Genomic DNA, 21,618 nt, shown 5'->3' with positions numbered 1-21,618 from the left:
AGCTGTCAGGTTTTAGCATCTGGGATATGTTTTGACCAGCAATGTAAGAAGAAATAGATTAAATCTGTTTTGAAGCTAACTTTTTTTCATAACAAAAGTGAACACACAAATGGCGTTTCTACTTCTTGGGTCAGAAGAGACAGGAAATTCTTTCATGACACTTTGCCAAAGTCAGAATTTCTGAAATTACTGACCGGGGTTCTAACCTACTCTGGCTTTATCCCAAGCAAAAAAAAAGTTTTGGGTATAGATAAGACTTGTAGGCCACTTTCACACTTATGCGAACTGACAGTCGCGTGACTTTGACTTAATGCCTGTGTAGTCTTGAGGTCTATGGACCTAAAGTCGGACCAAGTAGTGCAGGGACTACTTTACATAGTTGGAAAAAAAAAAGTATGGGGGGGACCCTGTACTTAAATGACAGGGCACTATCCCCAATTGGATAAGTCAGTTAAGCAAAGAGTCCCCACCTCTCTCCAAGTAGATGAGATAGTGGGAAAAAGGGGATTTTAAAGTGCCTAACAGATCACAAAACGATTGCAAATACTACACTTTTATAACAAATAAAATCATAATCCAATTTAATAGTAAACAAAATGTTTAAAAAAATGTATAGTTTCAATATATTGAGAGCCTTATAACAAGTATAATCATCCCGTATAGGAGAATGCGTAGATAAGTACATATGGATCTGGATTAATGCATTTCGCCCGAATCTAAGGCTTCAAGATCCACGTATCTGGTTTTAATAAACTCCCAAGTATGGTTCATCAAAAGTATGATCCAATATCTGCCTCATAAAGCCATGATCACAGCCGGGACGGATATATTCACAATTGTGTGTAAAGCCCCGTACACACGTAGCGATTGTCGGCCGAACGATCGGCCGTCTTTTGTCCGGTGCTGTCCTGTCGGTTGAAAAGTGCTAAAGACTGCACACGAATTTTGTCGGCCAACAGCAGCCGACTGCAGAAGTGATGTCATGTGATGGTTAACCTTCCGTGGGTTTTTTCTTCTCTGAGCATGCCCAGTCTTGCTCTGTTGTTTGTCGGCCGAATTCTGTACTGACTGAGGAACAATCGGCCGTTCTGGTGTTGGCCAACAAAAATTTTAAAGCCTGCACGACAGATTCTGTTCGGCCGAAAAGTCGCAGTCGGTTGTCGGAAGCATCATACTAACAAGCCGACAAGCGGCCGATCGGACGTTGGCCGAATATTTACGGCCGACAATCGCTACGTGTGTACGGGCCTTAAGAGTCTTTAAATCAAGTGAGGATGTGCCCGTGGATAGCCACCATCCCTCAGATAAAAATAACCGAGAGCCCACACCGCAAAAAGTAAAGGCAGCCATCCAAGAAAAGCTCAATTTATAATATATAATAGACGGTATTCCAAGTCCACAGCAGCCAGGTCTGGGTCAAAAAAAGAGCCAAAAAGGGGGAAAGGAGCCCATCCCAGCTTCCCATAACACCAGGGAAAATGGAACTGCTATGGCAGCCTCCAACAAACGGCTCCATCAGTCATTGGCTGCAGAAACTCCTCTATGATTTTTTTTTTTTAACTCTCCAGTATCTTCCCGGCCTATATAAGTTAAACAATTGTATAGTTAGTTAGTAAAGACTTTGATCTCTTTTTGAATATAGGCATCACATTGGCCCTACTCCAATCTAGTGGTACTATTCCAGTCCTTAAAAAGTCCCTAAAAATTAGAAACAGTGGCTTTGAAATTACAGAGCTCAATTCTTTTAGGATCAATGGGTGGAGGCCATCTGGTCCAGGTGCTTTATCCACCTTTATTCTGTCTAAATATTTCTGGACCATATCAGGTTTGAGCCATTGTGGATCATTTGGGGCTGTGTCAATACCATCCCCATTATGGTCATGAGCTCCCCCATGCTCCTTTTGTATACACAGAGCTGAAGAAAGTATTTATTAAGTTTGCCTTCTTTGTCCCCAGTCACCCACTCCAGATTATTTTGTAAAGGGCCTACAAGCTCAGACCTGACCTTTTTACTATTAATATATTTTAAGTCGCTCTGATATGGATGTATAAGAAATCATGGAGTACGACTTGTCATGCGACATTTGCAGTCCCAAGTAGCAGAAGTGTGAAAGGGGCCTAAAAGCTATGTTCGCCTTTGTGAAAAAATAAATGCACATATTTTTTTCAGGAAAAAAATTCACGGAAGCCTGCATGATTAATGGATTGTAGATGCAATATCAGGCTCCTGCAGACTCCTCCTACAGCTCTGAGCCTATACCTCTGTATGGGCTGTCAGTTTCAGTGCTGCAGGAACAGTGAATAAACTATAAGGGTGCTCATCCGCACCCCTGCAGCAAAGCTACAAAGCTGTCTGCCATGGTGGTTTCTGTGAAAGAATGACGTGGCTGTGAGGAGCGGAGTCGCAACGATTTTGAAAATTGACAGCAGCTGTAGGGAGATGATCCCCCACCCGCTGTCATGGGGAAAAGAGGGATCAAGGGGTGGTGAACGTTGCAGGTAATGTAACATTTGACACCCTAAATGTTTACACTCTAACACATAACAAATTGGCCTTTAATTATTATCACTTAATCACTAGTGGAATTTGCTTTCTTGCTGCTTGAAATGTAGTAAGGGAGAAACTGCTAAGGGCAATATAGTTTGAATTTTATTAATTGTAACCTTGGCAAAATGAAGCCTGTAACAGAATAGCACAGCTGCTGAAGTATATTGCCTTCATTAATCATTCAATGTCTTTTATGTTTCTTTAGGATAAGAGAATGTAGAGTTGTTCTTATTGAGGGGAAAACCAGAGGCTGCATATACGCTGCTCCCTATCTGGATGAATATGGAGAAACGGACCCCGGTTTAAAGTGAGCTGCTTTTATTTATTTATATATATATATATATATATATATATATATATCCTGCTTTTTTACCAAATTTTGATTGTTTCAATTACATTTTTTTCTTTTTATTGTTAAACATTATAAAAGTGTCTGAACAGCCATCGTGCAACATATATGTGTCAAGAAAATGATTCTATTGTCATTGGCAGTCTTGTAGCAATCCACATCTGTGCCTTGTCAACCACTTTAAACCAAAAGCGTATTTTACCTTTGGCAGACAAATTTGAGAAAACTGTTTTTTATATGTTCCCATTCACACAGCATGTCCAAAAATTTTTTAGGGGGAAAAATATTTTACCCTTTTAGAGATTTCTCATGGGAGGTTGTCATGACTGACTGCAAGGTGTTTTTGTTTTTTAAATAATGTCAGAGTAAATCTGTCCTTAGTTTGTCCTCAATAACATATAGTGCTATAAGCCAAACCCCTACGCCTTTAACCCTTTTGTAAGGACTGACATTGTTTAAGTCCTCCTCTTCTGGGGTCTCCCACCGGTGCTCGTGGCTCCTCCTCTTTTGGGGTCCAAAGCTTCCTATTGTGGGGCAAATAGGGAGAGTAGGTCTGTCACATCACATAGAGTATCTAGCTGTCTCCATCCCTTTGTGAAATATGGAAAGAACAGAGGGGATTGTGGGACTTTGAGTGAGCACAGCTAGATATATATGTATGTATAATTGTATATATGTCATAGATGACCAATGAGGTCCCAAATAGGGGACCCAAAATGGACTGACATTAAATATATAATTCATAATTAGTAACATGGTATGAATCTATATAAATGATACATCATATATATAATTATTATAGGTATAAATAAATACAGAAATAACATATTCAAACTCATTATTTATAAATAACAGGTTTATTGTGACAACAGATTCTCTGTAGGTACACAATCTTTTAATATACATAAATTACTAAGACCCAGAAAATGGGGACCTACAGAGGGCTGGCACATGGTTCAACATATTCAATTCAAGATTCGTAACATAAAATATAACATGTATCAATACCAATAATAGGTTGTGTAAAATTCACATAAACAATAAACATATTAATAACATATCCAGAATGATAAATCATATGAGGCATATAAACTATGAGAATCTATTCTTTGTGGGTATATAATCTTTCAATATGGCGGGCTTGTATATGATGGCTGAGTAATTGTAGGCTCGACGCATTTCATGGACCTCCGTCCACTCATCAGGAGCATGAGAATTTAATTGTATGTCTGGAAATATAGATTAGGATTGTATCAAAATGATGATAGTATGGATGAGAGGGAAGAAAAAATATCTATCAGAGTATACATGGAGTGCACACTACCTTGAGTAGTGTCATATCTCCGAAAATCCAATGCTAGAGAGGAGGCACAGGGCTGAGCCGAGAAATGCCTGATCCGGGGCTGAGGCATGGACAACATCCAATAGAATGGGGGTAAGCAGCAAGAAAATGGGAACCCCATGTGAGACAGAAAAATGAGATGGTAGATAGTTCGATACCAGTAAATTCTGAAAATATATAATATATTGGACTAAGTTTAGTTTTAATTCTTCTAATACAATAGAAATATAACTGGTATAATAAAAAGGGAGAGAAGCGAATATAGCCAGATATAGAAATATCTCTGTATGGTAGATAGAAGTTGATGAACCACCAAAGAAAGCACCGCCCGCATGGAGATACCAAGGAAAAGGGGTTGCCAAACGTGAAAGTGAGCAGATGATATTAATATATCAATTGAGGGGACGTGTGAAAAGTGAAGAGATTATTATGATGAAAAAAAAAGTTGTTATAGAGGTGATCCCAGATTATGAGTGAGATTCGGGGGAGGATAGAAAGCCAGAGCCGTGGTGAAGTATAGGACACTAGTGAAACCCATATTTGTCCCGAAAAACAGGTGAATCATATTAAAACAGAAAGCTACATGCAGTGATTGAGAGGAATGATATAACGTAATGAAGACAATTTACCCCAAAAACAAATGTGCAGGGATTCGTCAAAGTGGGCTAAGAAGATGAAAAGCTGAAGATGTGACCAGGCTGCGTTTCTCCAAACCTCGGATGTAATCCACGCCAACGCCATGTAGGCATCGGATATATATGGGCGGAAGACAGACCCGCCCGCATCCGGTCAGGGAGCGGATGTTGGTCGGAGAGGACCGCCTCCGATGCAGATGGTGAACGTAGTCATAGCGAAGCGGCGTCGGAAGGACGCCGCACCACCCGACCACTGTAGCATGGCGCCGATGGTAGTAGTACAGCCCCGCCCCCAGCCTGGATGTGGAACACAGAGACAGGCAAAGGGGAGCGGCGGCTGAATACCATCGCAGCCCCGGAGCAGGGACCCGGACCAAAACCCTGGTCTGAAAAGCCTCCATAGGACTGTATGATAGCATTAAAACTAAAAAGTGTAATAAATAATAAAAACTCAACATTAGGGAAGGAGATGGATGTCTCTAATGGGTATAATAGGTAATATTAAGGGGTTGTAAATAAATTACTATTAACAAGAAAAATGGTAATTACATATACATCTTAAAAGAAAGCGGTAGATGTGGCAGACCTAGAAAAAAGGGTGTCTACCACCCAAAGTGAACTAGGGCAAATAGGAAGAGTAGGTCTGTCACATCACATAGAGTATCTAGCTGTCTCCATCCCTTTGTGAAATATGGAAAGAACAGAGGGGATTGTGGGACTTTGAGTGAGCACAGCTAGATATATATGTATGTATAATTGTATATATGTCCTGGATGACCAATGAGGTCCCAAATAGGGGACCCAAAATGGACTGACATTAAATATATAATTCATAATTAGTAACATGGTATGAATCTATATAAATGATACATCATATATATAATTATTATAGGTATAAATAAATACAGAAATAACATATTCAAACTCATTATTTATAAATAACAGGTTTATTGTGACAACAGATTCTCTGTAGGTACACAATCTTTTAATATACATAAATTACTAAGACCCAGAAAATGGGGACCTACAGGGGGCTGGCACATGGTTCAACATATTCAATTCAAGATTCGTAACATAAAATATAACATGTATCAATACCAATAATAGGTTGTGTAAAATTCACATAAACAATAAACATATTAACATATCCAGAATGATAAATCATATGAGGCATATAAACTATGAGAATCTATTCTTTGTGGGTATATAATCTTTCAATATTGCGGGCTTGTATATGATGGCTGAGTAATTGTAGGCTCGACGCGTTTCATGGACCTCCTAGGATTGTATCAAAATGATGATAGTATAGATGAGAGGGAAGAAAAAATATCTATCAGAGTATACATGGAGTGCACACTACCTAAGTAGTGTCATATCTCCGAAAATCCAATCCTAGAGAGGAGGCACAGGGCTGAGCCGAGAAATGCCTGATCCGGGGCTGAGGCATGGACAACATCCAATAGAATGGGGGTAAGCAGCAAGAAAATGGGAACCCCATGTGAGACAGAAAAATGAGATGGTAGATAGTTCGATACCAGTAAATTCTGAAAATATATAATATATTGGACTAAGTTTAGTTTTAATTCTTCTAATACAATAGAAATATAACTAGTATAATAAAAACCCCTTTTCCTTGGTATCTCCATGCGGGCGGTGCTTTCTTTGGTGGTTCATCAACTTCTATCTACCATACAGAGATATTTCTATATCTGGCTATATTCTCTTCTCTCCCTTTTTATTATACCAGTTATATTTCTATTGTATTAGAAGAATTAAAACTAAACTTAGTCCAATATATTATATATTTTCAGAATTTACTGGTATCGAACTATCTACCATCTCATTTTTCTGTCTCACATGGGGTTCCCATTTTCTTGCTGCTTACCCCCATTCTATTGGATGTTGTCCATGCCTCAGCCCCGGATCAGGCATTTCTCGGCTCAGCCCTGTGCCTCCTCTCTAGCATTGGATTTTCGGAGATATGACACTACTCAAGGTAGTGTGCACTCCATGTATACTCTGATAGATATTTTTTCTTCCCTCTCATCCATACTATCATCATTTTGATACAATCCTAATCTATATTTCCAGACATACAATTAAATTCTCATGCTCCTGATGAGTGGACGGAGGTCCATGAAACGCGTCGAGCCTACAATTACTCAGCCATCATATACAAGCCCGCCATATTGAAAGATTATATACCCACAAAGAATAGATTCTCATAGTTTATATGCCTCCTATGATTTATCATTCTGGATATGTTATTAATATGTTTATTGTTTATGTGAATTTTACACAACCTATTATTGGTATTGATACATGTTATATTTTATGTTACGAATCTTGAATTGAATATGTTGAACCATGTGCCAGCCCTCTGTAGGTCCCCATTTTCTGGGTCTTAGTAATTTATGTATATTAAAAGATTGTGTACCTACAGAGAATCTGTTGTCACAATAAACCTGTTATTTATTAATAATGAGTTTGAATATGTTATTTCTGTATTTATTTATACCTATAATAATAATATATATGATGTATCATTTATATAGATTCATACCATGTTACTAATTATGAATTATATATTTAATGTCAGTCCATTTTGGGTCCCCTATTTGGGACCTCATTGGTCATCCATGACATATATACAATTATACATACATATATATCTAGCTGTGCTCACTCAAAGTCCCACAATCCCCTCTGTTCTTTCCAAGCTTCCTATTGTGGCACACCTGCAGGCTTGATCCAATGCCGCGCAACCTGTGTCCCTAGACACAGGCAGCATGGTTTGGTCCCGCTCCATGGTTACAGGATTAGACTGACAGCAAAGTCTTTGAAACTGAGGAGAGCCGCTACAGAGACAGTGCTGGATCAAGGAAGGGATAAGGGGTCGATACAGGTACTGAAACAATGCATTCCCTGGATTAAGGTAAACAAATAAGGTAAAAACTGTTTAGACTTTAGAACCACTTTAAATGCAATCCATGGAATTTATAAAGAGTAGCGCAGAGACATTTTGTGAGTCTCTCTCATGTTCTAAAAGTGGTGCATGTCTAGAACTTGTATTTGATTTTGGCTCATGCTGCGCAACATTTAGAATGCGTGCGACAGTTTTGCAAAATCTGGCTGCGCCAGTTTTTCTGTAAGCACGCCAAAAGAGAGTTGGTCCTAATTATCTCCTCTTTAGTAAGATACAAACTGTCTGTATTTTGAATTTGGCGCCTTCAGTGTGCCACAATGTAGAAGTGGTGCATTTTAGAACTAAAATTATAACTGTAAACACATGCGCTGCTATGCAAATGCACCAATAAAGTGTCCAAAAATAAATAATAAACAAACTGCTGCAACCATCTCACAAGTGTACCTAATCGCTCCAAAAAAAAAAATTTTGAATAAATGGTGCGCCATTTGTATAAAACAATAGATGCGACACCATTTCAGAGGTAAGTGGGCTACACCTTCAGCCTTCCCCTGGCTTGGCTTTGCTGAACTTGGGAATACATGAGGTCCCATACATTCTGAAAAATTTGGTCATCAACATCTTGCTGGCGGCAAGACTTGTACTGTTGAGAAATTGGAAATCTACCAGGATTCCCATGAGTAATGAAGTGAGGGCACAGATCCACCTACAATACGTATATGAAACTATATAATGCTATGGCATTAGGATCTGGGAATAGGGTTTCTGAAAGTTGGAAGCCGTGGGCAACATGGTATGACACTCAGAAAGATACACTATAGTGTAATCATATAATTTGTTATACTTGACTAGAGAGACTTCGATGAATGTCGGCAATCTCGGTTTTGACTCCAAAATGTTTTTGTTCCCCGAGTTAGTTGGAGTATGGTTACCCCCTTAACCACTTTACCACTGAGTACCGTAGTACTACTGCGGCAAAGTGGCTCGTTATCGTCTGACGACGTAGTACTACGTCGTCAGACACTCCCCTTTCTCGGCGGCGCGCGCCGCCGGAGGCTCGCTCCCGCTGTATTCAGTCACAGCGGGAGTCGGGCCAGGGGAGCAGCAGCGGCGATCACCTCTGCTCTTCCCCGATCGTCGGGGATCTAGTGTGGAGATCCGCCTGCTTGTGTAAACACAAGCGGGCGGATCTCCCAAGTGACAGGCAGGGTCAGATTGCAGGGTTCAGCATAGCTGAACCCTGGATCTGTCCTTGTGTCACACAGTCACCTCCCCCCCCCACACGTCAGTAACCACCAGGCATACATTAACCTCTCCCTCTCCAATAAAATTAACCCCTTCCCTGCCAGTGTCATTTTTACAGTAACAGTGCATATATATAGCACTGATTACTGCAGTAATGTCACTGGTACCCCCAAAAGTGTCAAAGATGTCAGTCAAGGGTCCGATCTGTCCGCCGCAATGTCGCAGTCCCGCAAAAAAAATCGCAGATCGCCGCCATTACGCGTTAAAAAAAAAACACCAAAAATGACAGAAATCTTTCCCTTTGTTAGTAAACGCAATAAATTTTGCGCAAGCTAATCAAAATACGCTTATTGTGAATTTTTTTACCAAACATAGGTAGCAGAAAACAAATTGGCCAAAAATTTAAAAAAATTTTGATTTTTACATTTTTTTGGGGGGAATTTCATATAAAAAAAATGTGAAAAATATTGTTGTTTTTTCAAAATTTACGCTCTTTTTTTGTTTATAGCGCAAAAAGTAAAAATCGCACAGGTGAGCAAATACCACCAAAAGAAAGCTCTGTTTGTGGGAAAAAATGGACGTAAATTTCGTTTGGGTATAGCTTCTCACGACGGCGCAATTGTCAGTTAAATTTGCAAAGCGCCGAATCGCAAAAAGTGGCCCAGGCGTAAGACAGCAAAATCCTCTAGTGGTAAAGTGGTTAATTTTAAAAATATGGACACTTAAAATTCTAAATGCGGGCAGAGGCCCCCTGGTGTGGTCATTTGGAATTATCAAGATAAGGCCATGCTCCAGCCCAGTTCTGTTTTCTTTTCTTTATTTTGTTTGTATTTTATGTTCTATAAGTATCATAGATGCATTCATTGTATGGTTTTCCTTTTGTTTGTTTCCTTTGTCAAAATACTCAATAAAGATTTATTGAACGTAAAACAATTGATGCATAAAAACCCCTTAATTAGTTAGCGCTAGTAAAATATTAACAGGTAAAACTAGTGGGATGTGAAAAAACTAATAAAAATATCCCTCTCTGGTGTAATTAAACCGTGCTAAGACAGAAATTCAATTATCAACAATAGTCTCATGTTCAGAACAAAAAAGTCCACATTTGCTGCGGTGAACATCCAAAGATTAACCTTCTATCACCAATCACCTCTGGGTCCAGTGCTCTCTCACCTTCTGAGATGAGTTGCTAAAGGTCAATATTCGCCTTTATGTTAAACTTGCAGTTCTGCTTATTCTCTGGTTAGTTAACCTTCAAGCATATTGTCCCCTTTAAGGGGCTCGCCCAGATAGACTCCCCTTCACAGGTTTACTCAAGCTTATAAAAGAGATAGGCTCATAGCGCAATATGTACTCGAAGAGTAGCTTTAATTAAGATCCACTAAAACACTCACTATAAAGTTTCTTGTACAAGGCACATATTATAAAAGGTGTCGGCAATTTGCTTCCTCACTGCTTTCTGGGTGTTGGAGACACCAGAAGTGCCAATACAGGCCCTGCCCGACGTGTCACGCCACTTGTCACGTGACTTCCTCAGGGTTGCATGACAGGGAACTTTATTTGAGGATGTCAAGGAACGTCACTAGAGGATTTCACGTCCCACTAGTTTTTCATGTTATTTTCCTTGCACTAACTAATTAAGGAGTTTTTACTCATCAATTGTTTTATATGACCAGCGCACCATTTATTTAAAAGCATTTTAGAACTACTGGAATTTGGTACACAAGTCGCTCCCAAAACCAAACATTTTGCAGATGCTTCATAAATTTTGTACAATACATTAACAAGAGGTATTAGCACTGGGCAAGTGGTGCAGCAGTTTTATTGAATTCCTCCCAATTTCTTAGAGAATGGAACAGATTTCTGTCTGAATTTCATCACTGTAAGAAAGATATACGATCATTGACTCTAGATAGATGTTGCAAGTTTGCTCCTGCAGTATTGATTTACGTGATCTGTACATTTTACAGGGAATTGAAATTATTTTAATACCTTTTTTATCTTGCCTTTTTTTTTTTTTTCCCATCTCTTGATGATTACACCTCCAGACGAGGAAATCCTTTGCGGCTCTCCCACGAACGATATCGTAAGCTGCATCTCATGTGGCAGCAACACTGTATAATTGAGGAAATTGCTCGCAGCTTAGAAATAAGCCAGATGTTTTTTGGCTTCAACTGGAGCCTGCTTTAGATATCAGAAGGGTAGACAAGGTAAGAATGTCCTGAGATTCCTGTCTTTTAGATTCTCAAGACACCTGCGCAGCTATGAAGATGAGACTTGCATGTGCTGTGTAGAATAGTTCTGCCAGGTGATTTAGGAAATTATACAGAAACATGCAGTACGCTTCATTTTTTCGTCTGTACACATTGTAATGGTTGTTTCTTCTCTCTCTAGGGACAAGCTTTAAACTATACCTACCCTGGCACCCTAATGACTGCACTGTAGGTCGATAGATATTTTTTACCAGGATATTCTCAAGCTGACACATAAGTGGATAATGTCACTCATAAAATAGATATGTCCATTTAAAAAAAAAAAAAGGAAAAATAGATGCTGCATCCTAACACCACGTTTGTTTTCACTTGTATCAGGTCAGCATTATAAGTATAGCAAAAATTGCCTATTTAATGTTCATTGTGGATTTCTCTGTTTTTTCGAGGGGGGGGGGGGGGGGTTGTTTTTTTTTTTTTTACATTTGCAAAAATACATTCTAAAGAGGTTTTCCATGAAATTATTTGACTCCATAGTGAATCATATCAGAGTACGCTATGTTCATTGCGAATGGCTGCCAATCACTCGCAACTTGCTTCACCTTGGCACGTCAACATTACATATCACTGGCCCCTCCCACTTGTATGAACCCTGGTCCTGATGGAGGACTTTTAAAACACAAGTTAAATACACTAGTCCCATTGTCATCATGTGTGCAAGCACTGATGCCTATAAAGCTGTTCAGTGTTATTGTTAGTATTTTAAAAAAAAAAAAAATTTTAATTTGTCTATTCGTCTGTTAAATATTTTACCGCAATTTTGCGAACAATTAAATTCTACTTCTCACCTTGGTACAATATATTCCAGCATACCAGGGTGATGGGTAAAATTGAAAACAAAGTGAACAGAAGGATGTCCTATACTTTTTAGCTTTGAAGAATTTTGTTCAATAAAGAAAATTAATGGTATGTGGATAAATGTAATATATTTTTTCTTCTACATTTCTTCAAGTATGTATCGCTATACCAAACATTTTAAAATCTGGAACTTTTTTTTTTTCTTCTATGAACAATATGTATACTAAATGAGAGGCTAAATTAAAATATTAACTGTATCCCTTTTAATAAGGGCTGTAGAGATTTGAAGAGCCGGCCCTAACCGGGGTGAGTTGAATACAAATTCATGGAGAACCTCTTTATATTGAGCCACATCTGATTTACTTTATTTTATTTGGCTTCAGATATTAACCTATAACTTCCAGGACTGTGTACCGGCATTCTTAGGTGGAGGATATAGGATATAAAATTCTTTGACAGATGCATATTTTCATTGATGTGAGCAGAATATTCTATCTAGTTCAGTGTGTGAACACAAATGGTTATGCAAAATGTTGAAAGAGAGTTTCTTGTATGTTATCCTTTATGTGTAATTCACATGTAATAGCAAATTTGCACACGTTTTGTAATTAAAACATAACCCCTTTCATTTTGTGTCTTGTGTATGTATATTCAAAGGCTTGAAATTTTTGCAAAGTATATATAGGCTACATTCTTCTGAGTATTTGTCAAAGTTATACCAATATACAGGATTAAAATCACTGTCATATTTAGGATTAAAGCACCAAACATTATTCCCCTGTTTTTAGATTTAACATAATCTATTATGTCTTATATGGGGGACACACCTGCTTGTGACTGCTTATTTTTTTAGCTGAACTTGCTCTTTGAAGTAACATTGAACTCCAAAATCTGTGCCCCTCCAAAAAAAAAGCACGCAGGGGCAAAACTTGTTACCTGTGGATTACCTGCAGGTGATCTTTCGTCATTACTGACTTACAGGGGTTGATTTACTAAAACTGGAGGGTGCAAAATCTGGTGCAGCTCTGCAAAGAAGCAGCTTCCAGGTTTTTTTGTCAAAGCTAATTTGAACAAGCTGAAATTAGAAGCTGATTGACTACCGGGCACAGCTGCACCGGATTTTACACACTCCAGTTTTAGTAAATTAGCTTCACAGTGCCTTGTTCTGCACTGTCTAGGTGGAGGTGGCCATCTTGATGGAGGCCTCGAGCAGAGAGAGCTATGAGCAGAAGAGTGCTGACAAAATGCAAATTCCTCCAATTCAAACAAATCTCCACAGCAACTTGGTTGGAGTTGACGTTTATTGGATCCAACAAAAGATGAAAGGCCCGCCAGATTATGTGTAAGATAATACAACAATCAGAAGCCTCCAGAATCCCCAGTTCTCCTGTCATAACTTAGCCAGATTAACCTTTACGAATATACACCACCCTCCCCCCCCCCCCCCCCCAATGACTAGAATTTAAAGCAGTCTAGCTGATTATACCAGCTCATTTGATCCTATGTATGACAAACAATGCTCCTTGGCCTAGAACAACTACATGCATACATTTTTTTTTTTAAGTTACTCAGATGTTTTTTTTGGGCATTTTTTTGGGGTCTTTGGAGGCAAGCAAAACATCTGAACTTCTGTATAGGGGTATATATACACACACACTTATATGTATTTATACACCTATATAGGTGTGATAGCAGAGAAGCCATATGGGTGTTAATTATTTCCTTAGCGCAAGCATAGTGTTCTGCTACTTTCACACCTATATATGTGTGGATATATACATATAAGTGTGTGTGTATATATACCCCTACACAGAAATTCTGATGTTATGCCTGCCTCCAATAACCCCCAAAAAATGCCCAAAAAAAACCGCTTGCTACAAAACCGGCAAGGTATGAAAATAGCGGAGCCATATCCCTGTTCTAAAAGTGTTCTAATACAAACGATCTTTTCTCTATAGCGGTCACCCTGACATGGAAGGGTTTGGTCACCCTGCCATAGCAGTCAGTCAGTTCACCCTAAACTACACTACGGTCACCCTGGCACTTAACACTTTCCCTACCGAAACTAGATTTTTGCATCTAACTAAAGTGGAAAATAGCACCCTAACTACACTAGATATCCCTTTCCTCACTCTAATAAATGACACTTTGAGAGCAGAAGTAACAGAACTGCTTCCACTCTCTTCCACAGCCCTGTATTAGAATGCTAGGAATTTGGCAGGGCTATCTTATATACTGGGGGACGTATTCACTAATGATTGGCCTCTGGACCCCCTAGTCACTCCAATCACATTCCTAGCATTCTCCTACCCCCTCAATTGGCTTTTCTCTGTCGCTCATTGACAGACGCAGTCCTCTTGATTAATATCAAATTGGGTTATACTGCCCTCTACAGGAGTAGGACACTAGGCAGAAGGAAAACGTTCTGGCCACACCTTAGGAGCAGTCCCAGAGGGTATATCCTCTCTCTCCCTGCTACAGGATGTCAGTGTTTTTCTGTCTAGTCAGGAGTAAGGACCCAAGTTCCTTGCTGGGATCTTTGGTCCTGGCAAGATTTTTTAGAAAAAATTTTTTTTTAGGCAGCTTTTTTTCTCCAGTTGTTCCTGTGAGATCTTCAAGAAAGTATGCTGAAACTGGGCGACGGGCTGGATGTTGAGATCCAGTGGTCACCCCAGTCAGCCTACGAGCGCGTGCAGGCCCTAGCTTCGCGCTGGGTCGGCCGCGACATAGTCCCACTGGACGGGGACTGACCCTGCGAGTTAAATGTTTCGCCGGGACGCCGATGACCAGTTGGAAACTGAGTCACGGCGTCCGTATTGGTCGACAGCCCCCCCACCTCGGTGGAGAGGGGTTCTGTCAGGAGTTGGCGCCCGCCTGTTTCCGGTATGGTGAGTAAAATGTTCCCCCTCTCCCCCTGACGGGTTTGTGGGTGGACGCGGGCCCCTCCCTGGGATGTTCGGACCCTCGTGATCCCGGATCCCCCCTCTATCCTATAACAGGTGTCACAGATCCCCCTCTTGAGGGTGATTTAGTGAATAAGAACCAGGAGGAGGCCGCACAGGCCGATGGCTACCTTCCGCAGGCCGCTGCCATCTTTCCACAGGGGCGCAGGTCGCGCGGGGCCGCCATCTTGGCGTAGCCTCGTGTCTCCAGCATGGGGGCGGCCATTTTGGAGTTGACCAGCTACCTCGAGGAGTAGCATGGGAGGCGCCAGAAGGCGTGTAAAGGGGCGGAGCCGCCTCCTTTACCCGGGAAAACTATCCAAAAGACTTCCTGTCTGTAAGAGACAGCGCTGAAAGCAGGTTGATAGAAACTTCTGTGCATCAGGTGGTGAGCCTTGGGGTCTCTCTCTCTATCTGTGGGGTCCAAAGCAGGTAACACTGAGGGGCGCTGTTGCGCTGAGGGATTACAAAAAAAAAAAAAAAATGTTTTCTTTGCAATTATTTTTTGTTTGCTGGCAAGTGTCTTGGATTAATCATGGACCCTGCCACACATGTTTCCCCACCTGATCCCCTCGAGGTGGCCGCAGGACCCTCCAGTGCCCCACTTATGATTGATGCATTATCAGCAGTTTTGGAGTCTTTGGTTTTCCGGGTGGAGGTGGCCTGTCAGCGACCCCCGCCTACCCCTATTTCATCTGACACTTCAGATACGGATTCTGAGCTTGTCACTGCAGCTGCAGGTCCCTCTTCTAGGGCTGCTGTCTCGGGTACGGTCTCCTCAGACAGTGAGGAGGACGTTTCTGCCTCCGCCATAGCACAAGAAGAAGCGTTGGTGGACGCACTAGTTGTGTCTGTCCGGGAAACCTTAAGTCTTGAGGTTACACCGGCAGAGGTAGCGGATACTGAAATTCCTTTTGGTACTAGCAAGCCTACCAAAATGGCGAAGGTTTTTCCCTTGCCCAAATGTTTTGGTAATATAATTAAAGAAGAATGGGGTTGTCCGAAACGAACCCCTGCTATTTCCAAACGCATTGCTAGGCGCTATCCGTTTGAGGAATCCCTCCTTAAAAAACGGACGGTACCACCAGTGGTGGACTCACCGATTTCCAGACTAAATACAGCCACTGTTATCCCGTTGGAGGACGCTCCGTCCTTTAGGGATCCGGTGGATCGAAAAGTGGAAGCAGAATCCCGCTCCATTTTTTCCCTGATAGGGTCAACATTTAGGCCAGTGGTTGCCATTGGTTTAGTTTCACAAACATTGACAGATTGGACCAAATTGTTACGCCGTGACATAAAGGGGAGAAGTATCCCCCCGGCAGTATCAGATTTGCTGGAGCAGATTATACAAGGGCTACAGTTCATCTGTGACGCCGCCCTGGACACCACTCCCTTGCTAGGGCGTGCATCTGTTTCAGCAGTGGTCCTCAGACGTGTGTTGTGGTTAAAGTGCTGGTCGGCGGATCAGGGTTCCAAAAAAGCTTTGGCTAATCTTCCTTTTCAGGGGGATCGCCTGTTTGGGGCCACCTTGGATGAGATTATAAAGGATCTCACTGGGGGCAAGAGCACTTTTTTGCCACAGACTGCTAAGGGTAAAGGACCTCGTAACAGACGAGGACCTTCCTTTTCCGCTCATAAAAAGTTTGTTCGTTCCACTGGGGCGGGCAATAAGGCGAAGCCCTCCAAAGCCCCTTCAGGGGGTTTCAGAGGGCGCTGGTCGGGTAAACAAAAGTCCGGTTCAGCCAAACCTGAAGATAAGATCAATACAGCCTGAAGGTGCGCCCCCACCCATCTCTGGGGTGGGGCGACGTCTTCACCGGTTTCCGGATCCATGGCTTTCCAGAATCCCGGACAAAGGGGTTCGCGAGGTCATACGGTCGGGATACAAGATCGAGTTTCGATCACTTCTACCGGTGCGATTCTTCCCTTCCAACATTCGACTATCCCCGGATCGCTTAAGAGCTTTGCGGGGGGCAGTAATGGACTTGATGCAACAGGGAGCGGTAATTCCCGTTCCTTGAGCAGAACGTTTTCAGGGGTTCTATTCAAACCTATTCACAATACCCAGAGAGGAGGGCAAGGTGCGTCCAATTCTGGACTTAAAAGCACTCAATCATTTTGTCCGGGTACAAGAATTCAAGATGGAGTCCATCTGAACAGATCTGGGCCTAACTTTGGAGGGTGTGTCTCCTTACGGAGAAGCTCCGGAAGATTCAGTGAACGATTCGGATGTTACTGTCCGTCAACTGGCCTTCCCTTAGGATAAGGATCCTGGGACTGATGGTGGCCTTCTTAGAGGCAGTACCGTATGCCCAGTCTCATACCCGAATTCTCCGAAAGGAGATTCTTTTCTAATGGAATCGGAATACTGATTCTCTGGACAATCGGATCTGGTTGAGCGAGCGGACCAGGGAGTCTCTGGTCTGGTGGCTTCGGTCTCCGATGCTCAGCCAGGGGAAGTAATTTCTTCCGATAGAATCCAGGTTACCGATAAATGTATTGGAACTGAGAGCGATCAGACTTTGTCGGATTTACTGGACCGAGCAGCTTCAGGGCAGCCCGGTTTGGATCCAGTCGGACAAGGCCACGGCCGTGGCTTATATCAATCACCAAGGGGGCACCAAGAGTGCCCTGGCGGCCATAGTAGTGGCCAGCATTCTTCATTGGGCGGAACGGTTTGTTCCGGCTCTCTCCGCGGTATTCACTCCGGGGGTGGAAAATCAGCAGGCAGATTATCTCAGCCGTCAGATTCTGGATCAAGGGGTATGGCCTCTTCATCCAGAGGTATTTCACCAGCTGTTCCTTCATTGGGGCACCCCGGAGGTGGATCTGTTGGCAGCTCGGCTCAACAGGAAGGTGCGGAGGTTTGTAGCCCGCTTCCGAGATCCTCGAGCGGACGCAGCAGACGCGCTGGTCGCCCCGTAGGGACAGTATCAGCTACTGTATGTCTTCCCTCCTCTCAAGTTGCTGCTGAAATTTCTTCACAGGATAGAGGTGGAGGGAATTCCAGTTATCCTGGTAGCTCTGGACTGGCCTCGTCGACCCGGGTACGCCAACTTGATCAGGCTGGTCGCGGACGCTCCTTGGAGACTTCCTCTCAGGGAGGATCTGCAGTCTCAGGGACCGATCTTCCATCTTGCTTTACAATCGCTGGCTTTAACGGCCTGGCTATTAAGACTCAGGTGCTGAAGGACAAGGGATTGTCAACTTCAGTTATTCCTACTTTAATTAAAGCAAAGAAAGCTGGCCTTGAGTACTGTCAAGGGTCAGGTTTCAGCGTTAGCAATTTTCTTTCAGAAACCTTTGGCTACCCATTCCTTGGTGCGGAATTTCATCCAGGGGGTGCGGCACTTGGCTCCGCCAGTGCGCGCGCCCTTACTGCAGTGGGATCTTAATTTGGGGTTGTCTGTTCTTCAGGAACCTCCCTTTGAAAATATCAGGGAGATTCCCTTGCTTACGTTATCCCAGAAGGTGGCCTTCTTGGTGGACATTACTCCTGCACGCAGGGTGTCAGAACTGGCCGCATTATCTTGTCGTTCCCCATATCTGGTGGTTCATAGGGATAAGGTGGTTCTTCGTCCGAATCCATCCTTCCTTCCTAAAGTGGTTTCAGAGTTTCATCTGAATGAGGACATTGTATTGCCTTCCCTGTGTCCTAAGCCCAGTCATCCACGGGAGTTTGCGTTACATTCCTTGGATGTGGTTCGGGCAATCAGGGTATACTTGAAAACTACGGACTCGTTTCGTAAGACGGATTCACTTTTTGTGATCACGGATGGCCCCAAAAAGGGGTTGCCTGCATCTGCTGCGACTATCTCCAAATGGATCAGGCAGACGGTGGTACAGGCTTATTCTATTAAGGGTTGGAATCCTCCGTTCCCTGTTAAGGCGCACTCCACTTGGGCGCTTAGTGCTTCCTGGGCCTTCCGCCATCAGGAGTCAGTGGTCCAGGTTTGCAAGGCGGCTACCTGGTCGTCGGTTCATACCTTTACAAAATTTTATAAAGTTGATGTGTTGGCATCGACGGATGCCTCTTTTGGCCGCAAGGTTTTGCAGGCCGCAATTTGAGGAGACCGTTGGTCTACCTCGAGGGTTTTTTTCTGTTGGGTTTTCAGTTGAGTCTCATCCTTTGGTTTGATGAGCCTTTAAGACTTCTAGTCGGCACCGGTTGGGCCTTCTGGATTTAAATTTTGATTTCTGTTATCCCACCCCTCATTTGTGGCACTGCTTTGGGACGTCCCAATTTGATATTAATCAAGAGGACTGCGTCTGTCAATGAGCGACAGAGAAAAATTGATTTTTGTAAAATCTTACCGTGAAATCCTTTTCTCTTAAGCTCATTGACAGACGCAGTACCCGCCCCTCTACTTTTGAGTTGGGTTGGGTTAAATTCTCTGACACTGCTTTGTGACATAACTGACATCCTGTAGCAGGGAGAGAGAGGATATACCCTCTGGGACTGCCCCTAAGGTGTGGCCAGAACGTTTTCCTTCTGCCTAGTGTCCTACTCCTGTAGAGGGCAGTATAACCCAATTAGATATTAATCAAGAGGACTGCGTCTGTCAATGAGCGACAGAGAAAAGGATTTTACGGTAAGATTTCACAAAAATCCATTTTTACTGATGGTTCTGGTCCAATCACGGGCTTTTAAAGCCCATTTCCTGTCCCATTGCATTTTGGTCGGTTCTGGTTGCCGAATTCCGAACTTTTTCAGCAAAAAGTTTGGAATCCCCAATCCTGGAGGAAAGTTATTCCCTTACCCGGAACATTAGACCCCCGGTTAAGGAAGGTCAAACAGGCATGGATCACAGAAATCACAGTTAGAGTGGTATCCCCACAGATATCTGGCACCAGGTCCGTCACAATAGCTTCATCAATATTAATAGATCTCCATACATTCACACTTCATAAGCTCCTTGCCACAATTGGTGAGGATGCCCCTCCAAAGACAAATGGAACTCAATGGTGAAGTACGTACGTTTATTGAAATAAAAAACAAGGTAGATGACTTGCATGATGTTGCATGATACAAAGCATATGTTCATAATGGCCGCAGCTGGAGGTGTGTCTACTTGTGGGCTGGCGTACCTGATGCGTTTAGTCGCAACATAGGACGTTCCGCACGGGAATGCCTAGGAGTCCCCACTCATGGAATTGTGGAGAGGGCTAAACCAAAAGGACACCATAGCATAATACCGTATGGGCAATTTATTGGAAGATAAAGGAATACACTTACAATTTCACAGGTGGTAAGACGCGTGAGTGCCTATCTTTTCTGAATGCTTCTTACCACCTGCAAAATTGTAAGTGTAGTCCTTTATCTTCCAATAAATTGCCCATACGGTATTATGCTATGGTGTCCTTTTGGTTTATCCCTCTCCACAATCCCATGAGTGGGGACTCCTAGGCATTCCCGTGCGGACCAGTTTGGTAGATATTCATCACCACCTGTGATCCAGAGACGCTGTTGAGGTTCCTGCCTATTCGGTACAGAGGACATCTACATATACAGCGTGTATGACCCATTTGCTGTACAGTACTTTGGGTCCATACCATCTGGTGAGCACATCTTGATTCCTTTATTCCTTTGGTGTGGGATTTATTGTTTGTTGCAGTTATTTCACATGCTGGAGTCCACACCTTTTTCAAGTCACAGTTTACACTTTATGGACATTCTGGACTTTGAGTTTTGCATTTTTCTGCAAACTGTTGTAATTCCTACACCGTTCACCTGATTTGGATGTAAATACCCTCAAATTAAAGCTGAAAGTCTGCAGTTAAAGCACATCTTGTTTGTTCCATTTCAAATCCATTGTGGTGGTGTATAGAGCCAAAAAGATTAGAATTGTGTCGATGTCCCAGTATTTACGGACCTGACTGTAGGATGTGGCACAATGCTGCAGAACCCCAATTGTGTTCTTGCTGAACCTTAGGGTTCTACGGAACACCAATTGGGAAAGGCTGATCTAAACCATTCCATTGTAGCTCTGACTGTATGTTTAGGGTCGTTGTCCTGCTGGAAGGTTAACCTCCGCCCCAGTCACAGGTCTTTTGCAGACTCTAACAGGTTTAATTATAAGATTGCCCTGTATTTGGCTCCATTCACCTTCCCATCAATTCTGACCAGCTTCCATGTCCCTGCTGCAGAAAAGCATCCCCACAACATGATGCTGCCACCACCATGTTTCATGGTGTGTTCAGGGTAATGTGCAGTGTTAGCTTTCCGCCCTACATAGCATTTTTCTTTTAGGTCAAAAAGTTCACTTTTGGTTTCATCTGACCAGAGCACCTTCTTCCCACATGTTTGCTGTGTCCCCCACATGGCTTCTCACAAACTGCAAATGGGACTTCTTATGGCTTTTTTCTTGCCCCTCTTCCATAAAGGCCAGATTTGTGGAGTGCAGGACTAAAGGCCCGTACACACGATAAGAAAATCTGAAGGGAAATTTCATCCGACAACCGATCTGCCGATTTTCGGATTGTTAGTATGGTGCTTTCGACAGCCGACTCCGACTTTTCGGCTAACAAAATCCTGAAGTGCAGGCTATAAAATTTTTGTTGTC

The 21,618-nt window shown here is 42.5% G+C and overlaps 1 protein-coding gene across 2 annotated transcripts in view; it reads left to right on the top strand.

The window, feature by feature from the left end:
* UBR1 (ubiquitin protein ligase E3 component n-recognin 1) overlaps positions 1 to 11,609 on the top strand; it is a 234,394-nt gene extending 222,785 nt beyond the window's left edge. For both annotated transcript variants that reach the window (XM_082275496.1, XM_082275495.1), the window contains 3 exons: positions 2,754 to 2,855; positions 11,094 to 11,255; positions 11,440 to 11,609. In XM_082275496.1, the coding sequence (XP_082131622.1) occupies positions 2,754 to 2,855; positions 11,094 to 11,235 (244 nt within the window). In that variant the 3' untranslated portion in view covers positions 11,236 to 11,255; positions 11,440 to 11,609. The remainder of the gene's footprint in view (positions 1 to 2,753; positions 2,856 to 11,093; positions 11,256 to 11,439) is intronic.
* Positions 11,610 to 21,618: the final 10,009 nt, after the last annotated feature.

Source organism: Pelophylax lessonae (genome assembly GCF_965119305.1).
Source record: "Pelophylax lessonae genome assembly, chromosome: 13".
In the NCBI taxonomy this organism is placed as follows: Eukaryota; Metazoa; Chordata; class Amphibia; order Anura; family Ranidae; genus Pelophylax; species Pelophylax lessonae.
This window is presented reverse-complemented; position numbering and strand designations above follow the sequence as displayed.